Genomic DNA, 13647 nt, shown 5'->3' on the forward strand with positions numbered 1-13647 from the left:
GGGAACTCTTCTGTTCTTGGTCTCAAGGTTGTTTATTGTTTCTTATCTATAATATTCTTTCTCCAACGTGCCAAGGTCTGTCTAGCAGCTTGGGTTGAGGCACACTGCCCACCTCAGAGGCAGTGTTGTCTTTTTATACCCAAAACTATGTGTACACTATTTACAATAACTTCCCAATACCTATCACCTATGTGAGACAGTGAACTTCTCCTCTAAACCAATCTAAAAGTGCCAACATCACTCAGAAGATGGTGGCTAGGAAGAAGGAGGAAAAAGGACAAGGCACATCCAAATTCCTCCATCTTGAGACCCCCGAGCTGTCATTTTCAAAACCTCAAAAATCTATTTTTCACCTGGTGACAAACTACCTATTATTCTACTTAAACTCTTTTGACTTGTAATTCTTCATATTAAGATTGGTGATTGTTTTTTCCAAGGGCTAAATCAAAGGCACAGGCATCTTGGGCTCTGTGCCAAAGTCTCTGAGCCCCCGGGCAGCGGCTTGAGCCCTCCAGGGCAGGCAGAGGAATTTCCTGGGTTCTGATAGTTTGCTGCTTTCTAGAACTAAGGGAGGTCCCGCTGGAAGAAGCCTTCTGGTTTTTGCTCAGAAGCAATAGTGGCCAAAGAGCACTAATGTGGTTCCTCACATCCTGCTCCCTTCTCAGGGCTCAGCTTCTCAGTGTGGGCTAGAGGGGCTTAGTGTGTTTTTACTCTTAGATGCCTTGAGCAACAGGTGATGGACTAGAGGGGCTTTTTGTGTGGCTTTGTAGCAGAGGAGAACGCTGCAGGCTTTTTTTGGCATCATCTGTAGAGAAGGTGTGGTTCTGTGCATGAACTCACAAAGCAGCCCCGGGCACTGCTATTGTGATGTCAGCGGCCGCATGGCAGCGTTGTCAGGCAGAGTTGCTGTGCCGAGGCCCGGAAGGGCTCAGTGTGCAGAGCAGCTCTGCGGCACGCTCACTGCAGGGGAACCTGCTGATCGACGAGGTCTCTGCCAGCAGGACTCTGAGGTTTTTTGTTTTCTGCCTACAGGCTTTGTCCCTTGCAGATTGAGCAGCACTGCTCCAGCCATGGAGGGAGTGTGTGCTGCAGCTTTCACGGCTTTTACCGTGGCTTATTCCGGGTACTTTTTCACCCACCTGGCACGTAAGTAGACGTTTTTGTTCAGTGCAGCATATGGAAACCCAAATGCCACAAAGAGGCCTTCAGCTGGGTAACGCCCCTGCCCACAGCTCCAGCTAAGAAGGGCGTGTCTCTAGCCAGTGGGGCATGGGCAGCATTTGTGATGTAGCCTGCGGGGATTCCGCTCCTGCCGTGCCACGGCCTGTGGCAATGGAGTCTGGAGTCTCCTCAGTTTGCTGGCTCAAGCAAGACAACTTCCAGGATGGGAAGACTGGGAGAGCTTGGCAGGAGTCCTTGTAAAAGCTGTGCACTGCTCTCCAGGACTGAGGCAAAGTCCCTCAGTTCAAGGCTTCTTGTCTGCATTCCCTCATCCCAGCATTTGCCTGTGGAACTTGACACTTCCTGCGCGCTAAAAGAGCCATTTGTTCTGTGATGAAATCACAGAATGAGCTTGGTAAAGGCCTCTGAGATGGACATTTTTGAGGAGTTCTTGTATGCTCCCACACACAGGAGCTGTTCCTGTGCTGTGTCATGATAGGACTGCCACCATGGCTCAGAGGGACTTGGGTGAAGCCTCCCTGGGGAAAGGTTTTCAGTAAGCTCATGGCAATTGCTGCATGCAATGTCTTGAGCAGACTGAAATACAGCAAAGAGAGGAGCTGTAGCCGCTGCTGGGTGAGGTGGGGCAGAAGCAATGACTGTTAGAGAACCACTTGTAGACTTAGTCTCAAGTTTCTATGGGTTGAGTGGCCAAAGAGGAGACAAGGTAGACACCAGGCAGTATTTTGTGCTGCTGTTGTCTTGCTTGCTGTGTGCCACAAGGGATGCTGCTGGAGTGGTGTAGTGAAAGCAGAATGCTCTGTCTTTGGGTTGACTTTGGGGTGGGCATGGCCAGCACAGGCAGTTTTCTTAGAGCATCTGGTTCTTTTTCCCTTGTGTGTTGCAGGTCACATCAGCCGTGCCTGGAGAGAATCTGCTCTTTGGGTGAGTGGCAAAGGAGCCTCTGGCCTTGGTAGCATTTGGCAATTGCGGAGCAAGCTGTGAGCTGGGCCTGTTGCAGTCCGGTGCCAGCCTGGCTGGATGAATGAAAGTCCAGTCCAGGCCCTTTGCAGCAACAGCAGCAGCAGGAGGACCCAGGGCTGTTTTCTCCAGTTCCTTTCCAGAACTTTTAAGCAGCTGAAAGTGGTGGCTGCCATGATGGAATTTCTCCTGTACAAGAGAGCGCAGTCCCATCCAGCTGGCCCATTTTACTTGAGTCTGAGCACCTTAGAATCCCATTTCTCTGCAGATGCTTTCTCCTGAGTGCATCTGGGTCTAGAGCTGAATATAAAGGACGCTGCTGTCTGTCTGCAGAGCCCAAAGGGAACCTCGGAGCCTCCAGTGGCTGTGTGTCTTCCTGAAGAAGAGGCCCAAGGGGAGGAAGATGCCCAGCAAAGTGTACCTGCTGCCACTGCAGGGCCTGAGCATGCAGCATCAGTAAGTGGCAGCTCTGGGCAGTCCTGTGGCTGGAGCAAAGCATAGCTGCAAGTTTCTGATCAGACAGCACCTCCCGTGCCTGGCTGAAGATGCTGAGGGCTGGAATCTTTCCTGCCCTTCCCGCAGGCAGTGAGGCCTGGAACTTGGAAGTTCAGGGATCACCTTCCTACTGTTCTGAAAGAGGCTGTGAATTTGTCTTAGCAAGAGACAGGAGGTAGCATTAGGATGTCTTGGCATGCTGCTGGGGTACAAGTGAGGCCCTTGGTGGCCAGTGGCTGTGCAGGCTCCCTGTCCCCAGTGAAGAGAGCAGTGCAAAGGTGCAGTTCAGAAGCTTGCAGGATATGAGGAGACACTGTCCCCAGGAGGGACCTGGCCCTGCGCAGACAGCAGCTGTCAGTAGCTAAAGGAACAGCTGAGATGCAGCGGGGCCTGTAGCTGAATATAGGTGAGGTGGTGAATGCCAGGTTCTTTCCTGTCCCTCATGCTGCTGTGTGTCCCCAGAGCAGAAGGGCAGCGTCAGCACCTGCTCTGGCTGCCTCTGCACGCGAGGAAGAGGCTGAAGAGGAGGAAGGTGCTCATGAACCTGCCCCTGCTGTCAGCCCAGGCCCAGAGCAAACATCATCAGTAAGTGCCTGCTTTGGTTAGCAGTGAGTGTGGTGTCATTTTATCCATGGTGTAAAAGCAGCCTTTGGATTTTGGGCCTTGAGCTGGAGAAGCGGGCTGCAAAAGCTGAGAGGTGAAGAGCCCTGGCTGTGGCCAGCAGCATCTTCCCAGGGGCTTGCATTTGAAATGGGATGGCAGGGGCACCTCTGCCAGGCACATTTGTGACCTCACTCATTTCTTTTCCCAGAGCTCCACCTCCTCTGTCCTGGCACCTGCAGGAGCTGCAGCAGAAGGCTCTGAAGGAGCCTCCAGTCCCCAAGCTGGCAAGTGCAGCGGGAGCAGCTCGTGCATCTGGAGCACCAGTAGCTCCTCTGGCAGCAGAGAGCAGCTGGGAGAGAGGACAGAGGACAAGTGCCTGGCCATGCTGAGTACGTCCTTTGTGATCCTTGTCTGCTGGAGCAGTGCCCTGTGTGTGCGTGTGTCGGCATGAGCTGTCCCAGCTCCTGTTCCTCCTCAGCTGAGTGCCAGCTCCTGAGGCCTCCACACAGGACCTGTTCTTGTGCTCTGAGGTGGTGAGGGGTCACCGGGGTGTTGCTCCTGCCTCTGAGAGCAGCTCAGCCTGGCTTGGCTTTGCCTGAGCTTCCCTGGAGGCAAAAGGCAAACCAGAGATTGTTTCTGGCTGAGCAGGAGGCCGTGACCCAGGCAATGAGTAGGCGCTCAAGGAGCTCCTGTGGGGCACGGCCAAGGTCATCTTCAGAACTCGGCCTGTCCTAAAGGCTGAGGCACCTCATTCCTAAGGCCCAGCACAGTAGGTTGGAACATGAGCTGCTGCTCCTGAAAGGCAGAAGGCCATTGTTTAGGCAAAATTGTCCTGCTCAAAGCTGCAGATTGTGCTTCTGCTGGAAGCACTTTGCAATATTCTTGCTGTCCTGCAAAGGGCAGCTGTTGAGAACAATTGATTCCAGGAGCCAGGATGCCTTTGATGATTGCAAGGATTAAAGCTTTGCTTGAAGGTCACAGAGTGTTGATTGCCAAGACCAGCAAGGTTTTGTTATTCCTGCTGCCCTTAACATTTCTAGACAACAACCAGTTCTCTTGCTTACAGCTTTCTGATCCCTGCATCCTCTGACTGTTTCTGCACGTGCTTAGATTTTAGTTTAGACGTCTAGTTTGGTGCAGGCCATCTGTGCTGCAGGGCTGCTCGTCTTGCTGCTGTTGTTTCTGAGGTGGTGGTGGTGGTGGTGGTGCAGTGGTGTTGTTGTTGGCCGACTGCCTGAGTTGAAAGGGCCCAGAGTGGCAGAGAGTGGGGCTGCCTTTCTGATCTGCTGCAGGGTGGGATCTCTTTTGAAGTGAGCATCTTTCCTTGGGATTTTTCCAGAGATGCTGGTGAGCGAGGGAGATCCTGAGGCTGAATACACAGAGCTGGAAACCATTGGCAAAGGGTGAGTGCAGCCACAGTTCCTTCTTCAAAGGCAGGGCCTGTGCATTTTGCTGGTGTCACATCTCCCCAGAGCGACGTCAGGCAAGCTCCAAAGCTGTTCAGACACTGCGTTAGGATGATGCCTGATGATCTCTCAGTACTGGTCAGCATTTACAGCTGTGGTCCGAAGGCATGGCGGCAAAGACACCTGGACGCTGGCAATGTCTTTTCTGCGGCAAAGAGCAGCACCTGGCAGATCTCCTGTCCCTCAAGTCTGTTGCACCTGATTGCCGCTCTTCCTAGGAGAGAGCATTTTTGCATGTCTCAAAAGAATACAGAATGGGTGGGAATGAAAGGAGGAGAAACTTTGTTGCCTCAGAGGTCAAGTCAGCAGCTGACAGCTGTCAGGGAACAGCTCTGGGTAACATTTCTTTCCAGTATTTTGCTGAAACCAAGATTCAGTGGTCTGGATGGCCACCACCTAGCCTAGCAGCCAAAAGCAGAAATGAAAGAAGCAGCTCTCTTTTGTAGCTGAGGTGGCAAAAGACAAAGCTTCAGGGCAATGGCCAGTGCCAATGCACTCCAGAGGAAAAGGCATCATCTGGCTGATGGCAGAACCCTGGTGGATCCTGTGGGGTTTAGGCCTTTCCTGCAAAGAATCCACCAAGCTGTTCCCTTTGAAAGCCGGCTCTGCTGACTGGAAATGGGACTGATTTGCAACATTTTCCCTGTGAGAAGCCAAATGTACAAGAAGTCTCCAGAAAAGCAGAGTCCTCCAGGTGTCTGGGGCACCGAAGAGAAGCAGCTGACAACAGCTCTGGACTCAGAACGCTGGTGTCCAAGGATCCTGTGTTTTGAGGACTTCTCCATTTGTGTGTGCAGCAATGGAAGCCTTTCCCTGCTCTGGCTGTGGCTGCAGCTGTGGCTGGGCACTAACTTCCTTGCAAGCTGGAGAAGGGATCTGTGTCTGGAGGCTTTCCTGCAATGGCTGTTCCGTGGCCTCAGGCTTCTCAGAAGGCCTCAGTAGTGGTGCTTGATTTTGGCAGACAGGCTCCAGGGAGAAGTGGGAGAAGGCCCAACTGGCAAGTTCCTGGAAAAATCCCACACATGTACAGATAGAGAAAGAGAAAAGGGGGGAAAGACCCACACGAGAATCTGTCCTATTCCATTTACTGTTTGCCCCAGGACTTATTTGCCATTGGACTGCAGTGTCTTGCAGTGGCAGGGACTAAAGGACTTCTTCTTTCTCCGCTGCTGTTTTGTTTCTAGGGGTTTCGGCACGGTGTGCATGGCAGTGGAGACTGCCACAGGAGAAGAGGTAAGCGCCAAGCAGCGCCGCAGCTTCTGCAGCTCTCGAGTGCCCTCCCCTCTGCTGTGAGCTGTGGCTGAGCTTTGGGTGGCCAGGAGAGCTTTGCTGCAAAGGCAGATGAAGTGCAGAGCAGTGTCCGCCCTGCCAAATAGAGTGGGGACAGATTTTGTCCTTCTCAGCTGCCCCTGGGAATGCAAGGAGGCCAGAGGAGGACACGCTGGCTGGGTCTTAGCGCCCAGGTGGTGTCTCAGAGCATGGCACTGCTCTTTGGGGCTGCAGGGTTCCTGAGTTCTCTTTTCTGGCTGTTAGCAAATAGATGGGAATCGTGCTGATAGTTCTGTAGGCACCTGCAGTGCTGCCCTTGGAACTGTGCTTAGACAGAGTGGTCTGCAAGGAGTCTCTCAAGGGCCTAAGCCCTGCTCATAGCCCGGTGTATATCCCTAGAAGATCATGGCCTGGGTTATTTCGTTTTACAGTCAGGCAGTAATTGCAAAAGTCAGTGGTGTGAAGAAAAGTATTTCAGTGGAGCAGAATGAAAATTCCTGGAGTGAGGAAATGCTAGGATTGTGGTTTTTGGAGGTGTCCTTAATGATGTTTTCATCATTGTGGCATTTTTTCTGTGAAGTATGTAGGGTTGTATATCTTAGGAGGAATAGCCCTCAGGATGTTTTTAGGACAGCATTTTATCTGCCACATCTCTAACTGTTTGCTTTGTTGTTGTGCCATGGAGAATGCCAGTGACTGCTGGAGTAATGATCCAATCCCCTAGAAGTGCCAATGGTTTCCCAGCAGTTTTGCTCCATTTTTACTGGCACAAAATGGCTTTCTGCTTGTAAGAGGTGTGTGAATGAGCATGGGGATGATAAAGTAAGGCCACGGGAGAAGACTGGCCCTGGGCACAGTGAGTGTTGTTAGACGTCTGAGGTGGAGAGCTTAGAGCGTGTTTCTGCCAGGTTTCCAAGGCAGAGGCTATGTGGCTCTGTGTCCTGGGAGGTGCCCGAGCAGGCGGTCTGATGTCCTGTCACAAGGCAGCTTGGCCCAGCCCAGCACTATCATCCCATAATCACTGTCTCCATGTTGCCCTTGTGGTCCTGTGCCACGGACTTCTTTGGTTCATGGTTTTCCATGTCGTTTTAGGTGGCCATAAAGAAAATTAGTCTCCTGCAAGAGAGCAGCAGCGAACTGTGCCTGAATGAAATCCAGGTCATGCGTGGCAATAAGCACGCCAACCTTGTCAACTATGTAGACAGGTGAGTGGTTCTGCTGTTCTGCTGTGAAAGGTCATTCACATCCTGCAAGCCAGAGGTTCAAGCACTCCTTTGGTGGATGGCAGAGGATGGAGCTGTTCATTCCTGTTTCTGGGCTGATCTACAGTGTCTTGGGAGGAGATTGCATTGGGGCTGCATTACTCTTTCCTGGCATACCAAGTTTGAAGGGCGCTTTCAAAGGCCAGACTTGGCCCTATCTTACTGAGCCAACAGCCTCAAAGTTCCTGTGCTCTCTCCCCATTGTTTTGTTGGCTTTGGGCTTGGATTTTTTCCCCATGGGTCTGAAGTGTTGCCGAAGCACTGCAGATTGTATTTCCCTTGGCCTGTTCGTTGGTGTGGATAGCAAGCAGTGTTTTAGACTGCCCAGAGTTCAAGGCCTGTAGAGCGTAGTGAATGACTGCTCACTTCCTCCTGTCTTCCTCTGAGAGAGACACAGAAACAAGAATCCATCAGGTGGTGTGAGTGCACACCACACCTTAATCTCCAGGCTGTTGTTTCCTCCTTTCAGCTACCTGCTGGACGAGGAACTCTGGCTCGTGATGGAATACATGGACGGAGGTTCCTTACACGATGTCATCAGGGAGACTCGCCTGGCAGAAGGAGAGATAGCAGCTGTCTCTCGGGAGGTAAGGGATGGTGCCTGTGCTTCCCATGCCTTGGTCGGGATGGTCCTTCCAAATGGGTGACAAGGAGAGGAGAGATTTCATCTTCTGAGCCTCCTTGCTGCCTTTCTCTTATGACTGGCAGTAGCAAGAGCATCTGAAGTGCCTGCCAGTGTCCCTGCCCTTCTTCTAGTGTGTTTGTGTTTGCCTCTCTAAACACTTGCCTGGAGCCTGTGTGTGCTGCATTCCTTCCCTGGACGGGCAAAGTTGCTGGTGGCACAATGTAAAATAAGTGGCACAGACAAAGATACACACTGGGCTGTCATGGAGCTCAGCCTCCAAGAGAGCCTTGCACCAAAGGGGTGTTCGCAAAAGCATCCACTCTTGTCTGGCTGGAGAGAGCACAGCCACTGCAGCAGTGCTGCTTCAGTCTGTGGTTGCAGGGCAGTGGCCGGAGGAACAATTGTCCTTTCTCTTTCAGAAGCACACACACCCTCACTTAGAAAGGCACTGCTGTCCTTGTGTTGGAGCAGCAAGCTCTTGCCCTTGCCAGCAGCCTGTCGTGCCATGGCTCAGCATGGCCCAGGAATGTTGCAGTGTTGCAGATGTGCCACTTCCCCGCTTGTGGGATGAAATCCACTTAGGCTGGTGTTTCTTTTTCCTCTCTCAGTGCCTGCAAGGCCTGGATTTCCTTCACTCCAAGCAAGTGATCCACCGGGACGTCAAAAGCCACAACATTCTCCTGGGTCTGGACGGATCCGTCAAGTTGGGTGGGTGTTGTTGGCCAGGCTCAGCTCTGGCAGGCTGCGGTGTGGGGCTGCCTTTGGGTGACTGCCGGTTCCCTGCAGTGGTGCCTGTGGCAGTCCAGGCTGCCCTGATACAAGTGCAGAGCAGAGCCCCAAGGTGCAGGGAGGTGTTGCTGGGAACAAGGGCTCAGGAGTGCCTTTGGCTTGTGCGTGTGTCCCTTCCCAAGCAAGGCACTTACAGTCTAATAGCTTCAGGGCACTAAAAGCCACTGCCTGAAAGCTGGGGCTTTTGCTAACTGGCCAATTCGGTATTTCCTCGGCTGCAGCATGGCCCCTTGCTGGCAGCCGGGTTCCACGCTGCCCTCTTGGACATTGGTACAGCGGGGATTTCTTTGTTTTGCTTTCCTCATTCACGCTGGCCTGTTTTTTCTCCTCAGCTGATTTTGGCCTTGCTGCTCAGCTGACCGCTGAGCAGAGCAAACGGAGATCAGCTGTTGGGACCACTTACTGGATGGCGCCAGAAATCTTCACCAGGAAGCTCTATGGCCCCAAAGTGGACATCTGGTCCTTTGGCATTGTGGGGATCGAGATGGTGGAAGGGGCGCCTCCTTACCGGATGAAAACCTCCCGCACGGTGCGCTGCAACTGCTCTCAGATACTGCTGTCACCCAAACACAATCTGCTCCCATTCTTCTGCCTGGCAAGCTTGCTAACACCTGGAAATGAGAGGTGCCAGGCTGCATAGTCTCTCGTGCTCCTTGTCCAGATCGTCCCCTTGCCATTTCAGTGCACGAACCGCACAAAAAATGGTGATGCCTTTTGCTTGACGGAAGCTTTGACAAAAGGGCAAAGCTGGGCTTTTAGTCCCCATCAGCCAGTGAAATCAGGGGTGAAGGCAAGAGCCTTTGCCTATTGGACTGGCTATGGCTGCCTGTGGCTTTGTGTTCTTTCAGTAGGGGTAGGAATGGTATCTGCCAGGCTCTGGCAGGGAGTAAAGTGCCACGGGAGAGTGGAGCCTGTGCCGTGGGGTGTGTGTGAGCAGTTTGGGGTGCGAAGGAGACAGGTAGAGCCTGGCATTTCCTTCTTCTCTAGGTTCAAGAGCTGATCAGCAGCGGGGGCAGGCCAAAGCTGCAGAAGCCCAGGCAGCAGTCGGCGTGGTTGCGAGACTTTCTGCACTGCTGCCTGGAGAGGGACGAGGACAGGCGCTGGTCTGCCCAGGAACTGCTGCAGGTAAAAGGCAAAGCGGCTGCAGGCTGCGCCAGCTGCCCGCTGCCAGGGGCTCCTCATCTGCTCAAGTCCAAGGCGTCTGATGGGGCCCGCTCCTAAGAATCTCCACTCTGGGGGCTTGCAAAGGAAAACAAAGGAGAATCCTGGCCTAGGATGCCTTGGAAGGAGCCTTTCAAGGTCACCTAGACCAAATCTCCTTAAGCTGAAGACATCTGGAGTCACGGATTTGTGGGATTGGGTGCCATTTTGCCTCATGTAGCAAGGTCCTGGATGTGGAGACAGTGGTGCCCAGAATGCCCTCCTTTTCTTCTTTCTGTATCTTTCTGGTAGCCAGAGAAAGCCTGTTTCAGCCTGTGAGGAAAGTACAAGTTCATGTTTTTCTTTTTCTCTTTGGGCAGCATCCGTTTGTAACATCAGCCAAGCCGACCTCCGAGCTGACGCCTCTGATCATGGCCACGCAGCAGTTTATGGCCAACAGGAGATACTAGCCCTGGAAGAGGCCATTGTTCTTGTTTGCACTTTGTAGTTTGTAGATTATAGCTCGTAGTTTGTAGTTTGTAGATTATAGCTCATAGTTTGAAGTTTCTAAATTATAGCTCATAGTTCGTAGTCTCTTTATTCTAATAGTCAAAATAAATACTATAAGAAATAAAACCTACACTGTGCTGGAAGCTTCCCTTTGTTCTCACCCTGTGAATAAGCTCTAAATTTGCTTCTGAATGGTCAGGTGTTTCTTCGATGTGGGAAGACACATGGATGGGATTTGCAGCATGGTTTGGAAGCGTGCAAAGGTCTTCTTCCTTCAGTGCCTGCAGGCCACAAGCTCTTGTGGAGATAGAGGCATTGCAGCTGTGGCTAGAGGAGCAGAGTAGGGCAGAATGGAGCAGAGCAGTGGTGTCACTGCTGGGGATGCTGCTGTGGCTGTGGGCAGAGGGGGAGGGAGCCGGGCTTCTCCAGGGGCTCAGGCGCAGGTGAGTGTCCAGCGGGAAGGCAAGTTCTGCCACGGGAACCAAGGCCAACATGAGGGAGTGAAAACTTGTGCAGTTGGGACCTGCCTGAGCCACTGTGGAGGCCTGTGGGCCTGCTAGGGCACTTCCTGGGGCTGTGGCCTGGAAGAATGTCCCCTAGACTTTAACCTCTCCCATGGTCTCCTGTTTATCGTTTCAATATACATTTGATACCGTGATTATTGAAAATCATTTACTTTGCTATGTTTGGTGGTAACTGACGGTATATTTGACTACCATTTAAATTTAAATTTTAGTTGCACAATATTTGACAGACATCCTCTCCCAGTTTTCGTGTTCTGCCCCCGCTTCCCTGAACCCATTTTCCCTGGAAAGGACAGGCCGGGAGATGGAACCTGCTCAAGAGCACAGGCGAGCCACCAGCCATCTGCCACCTCCCCTCCTCTTCTGACCCCTTGCCAGGATGGCCCTGGCAGGCATCCTGGATTCTACCCTAACCCACTTTCTGACTGCCCTCAACCCTGCCCCTGCTTTCCTCTTGTATTAGCAGTCCCCCATTTTTGCTGCAATACATATTTCAGAGGTCAGAGCTACAATAGAAGTTGAGAATAAAACAGCTGGAGGACCGACTCTGTTGCCCCCACAGGAGTTCTGTGCCCTGCACCACCGGAAGGTTCCCCCATTCTAGTCCTGCATGAAACCTTTTCTTTTGACTTGTGTGTTTGCTGAAGGCCACGTGGGAAAGGTTCCACCATAAGTCTTTTGGCTTTGATTTTCTGTTCTCTTTTGTTTTGTGGGTAAGTTTTGAGGGGGAATGAAGTGGCGGGAGCCGTCTGGGAGTCAATGCCCGTGAAGTGAGGGAAAATGAAAATTATATTTACTTATTGTTTGGTTATGCTCTGCAATATGAACCCACCAGTTTATTTTAATTCTCAAGCTTAATTAAAATCTATTAAGTATTGTGCTGGTTTTAGTTATGAGAAGATATGATTTTTACTATAATGGGTATACCATTCATTTTAAATAAAAGAAAAAGCGGTGATTCATGAGAGTTTGTCCTGGAGGGCACGGGCCAAAAATGACCACACAGCCACACATCAGACAACAATGACCAACACCAAGCCTCAGGAGAAGAGAAGCCACAACGGATGACAGCCAGAAAACTTATGGTGAGCTGATCATGAAGTGGAGAGGACTCTGGGGCCAACTGGGAGTGGCCATGCAGATCAACAGCCTGTCTGAACCCCTCAGGGCACAGGGAAAACAGGTGATGGCTTTGGGATGGGCACCCAAAGCTGCCAACACTATCCCCCAATGCACCATCCAGCACCAAGAGAAGACTTGCTGAATTTTATCAGTATTTCATCCAATTACTCTTTTTGTTTTTTCTTTTGGCTAGTTTCATCTTCTGTACATAGTCCTCTCATTCCTTTGAGATTTCTACCTCTTCATTTCTTTGCACCTTCCCCTCCCTGATTGTCAGCTGAGCTATTTACAGATGGCTTTTCTCACCCACCTGGTACCTGATGTGTGTGCCAGCACCAAAATAATTCTCCTTATTTTGCCCCTAACTGCCTTCTCTTTGGGCCACTGTCACAGCTGGCAAAGCTTCAGTCTTTCACATGTGTTTTTTGGCCAGTAAGTGGGTAAGGGCTGGCAAAGCAACTTCCTAAGGCCTCCAGAGCAATGCACTGCAAGCCAGACCTGTTCTCTTTCAGGCAAGGCTTCTCTGAAAGGACTTCAGAATTCCCACCATGGAACTGAGGCACTGTTGACAGAGCACCAGACTGTGAAAGGCTTTGAAAGGGGATAGGAAGCTCAGCTTGCAAATGAGACCAAGAGGAGGTAGGGTCAAGAGATGTGGTGGCCACACATCCCGAGGTAAATAGCCTTTGGCTTTCCTGGGGCCTTCCCCCACATGGGGCTGCCACTCACCTGGCCATTTAGGAGCTGGGTTAGGGACTCCAGACACAGGTGTGGAGCCTTGCCTCTGGTGTGCCAGGGATCAGTGGCCACAGCTGGGCTGGGATGCAGGCCTGGGAGTGTGGGGCATGCAGAGTAGGGCATGGCCTCAGCAGAGCAAGGCTTGATCTGCCCCTTTCCCCACCTACAAGCGCCTGAAAGGGCTTGAGCCAGCAATGTCCTCCAGTGTCTCACAACAAGGTTTCCAGGTTCCTGTGCTTCTTGGCTGTCAAGACTCCAGAGATTTGTGGCTGGATATTAAGAAACTTGCACATTTGCTTCCCTCCCAAAGAGGCATCCTGAGCGTTGTTTTTTCTTTCTAAGGCCTTCCCTCCTTTCTATGTCCTCTTCTTGAGATAGTCCAGGGAAAGCCTCTCCTCTCTCCCCTTCTCCACCACAATGGAGGGGGACAAAAACCAATCTATGAGAAGCTGAGAATGTTAGAGTTATAATGTGGGGGGGGGGGGGGGGAGAAGCAATAGACGACAATAGGAAGAAAATTGTGCGAAAGGTGCAGTGTCACACGGGGCCCCTGGAGCAAAGACAGGATGGCCAGGGCTTCCAGCATGGTTCTGATGGTAGATGGGGGCTGCTGGTGCTGCCGGGAGCAGCTCTGGCCCTGCAGTGGCAGTTTGCTGCTCCCTCTCTGCGGCAGTGCTGGTGGCAGTGGCGATGGTGATGGGTGTCTGTCTCTCCCTGCGGAGCTCTGTTTGGCACTGCCGCTGCCATCAGTCCGCCACGCCGGGCGTGTCCGTGGCAATGGGATCTGCCGCTTTGCTGCCTCTTCCTCCCAGCCTGCTGGGCTGCACTTGGCTTGGCTGCACTCCCTTTGGGCTTGGCTGAACTCGCTTGGTATCAGTGTCAGCACTCTGGCTTGCCTTGTTCTGCTGGAGAAGAAAAACAGTCGCACATGCCCCCCGGCCCTGATGGTTTCAACTGTGTGT

General features: G+C 52.1%; 1 protein-coding gene across 1 annotated transcript; it reads left to right on the plus strand.

Moving 5' to 3' along the window:
- Positions 1-1070: 1070 nt before the first annotated feature.
- LOC143692264 (serine/threonine-protein kinase PAK 3-like) lies at positions 1071-10261 on the plus strand. Its single transcript, XM_077172177.1, has 12 exons — positions 1071-1146; positions 2069-2106; positions 2476-2598; positions 3449-3629; positions 4580-4643; positions 5891-5939; positions 7068-7180; positions 7707-7824; positions 8471-8570; positions 8984-9180; positions 9639-9776; positions 10172-10261. The coding sequence occupies exons 1-12, from the start codon at positions 1071-1073 to the stop codon at positions 10259-10261; spliced, it is 1287 nt and encodes a 428-aa protein (XP_077028292.1).
- The last annotated feature ends 3386 nt before the right edge of the window (positions 10262-13647 follow it).

Source organism: Agelaius phoeniceus, chromosome Z, assembly GCF_051311805.1.
Source record: "Agelaius phoeniceus isolate bAgePho1 chromosome Z, bAgePho1.hap1, whole genome shotgun sequence".
In the NCBI taxonomy this organism is placed as follows: Eukaryota; Metazoa; Chordata; class Aves; order Passeriformes; family Icteridae; genus Agelaius; species Agelaius phoeniceus.

Excerpts from the sequence above, each read along its gene's own strand:
- LOC143692264 (XM_077172177.1), top strand. The coding sequence starts at position 1,071 with ATGGAGGGAGTGTGTGCTGCAGCTTTCACGGCTTTTACCGTGGCTTAT. Across the intron at positions 4,644-5,890 it reads CTGGAAACCATTGGCAAAGG|GGGTTTCGGCACGGTGTGCA; the intron begins GTGAGTGCAGCC and ends TTTTGTTTCTAG. Across the intron at positions 9,181-9,638 it reads GGATGAAAACCTCCCGCACG|GTTCAAGAGCTGATCAGCAG; the intron begins GTGCGCTGCAAC and ends CTTCTTCTCTAG.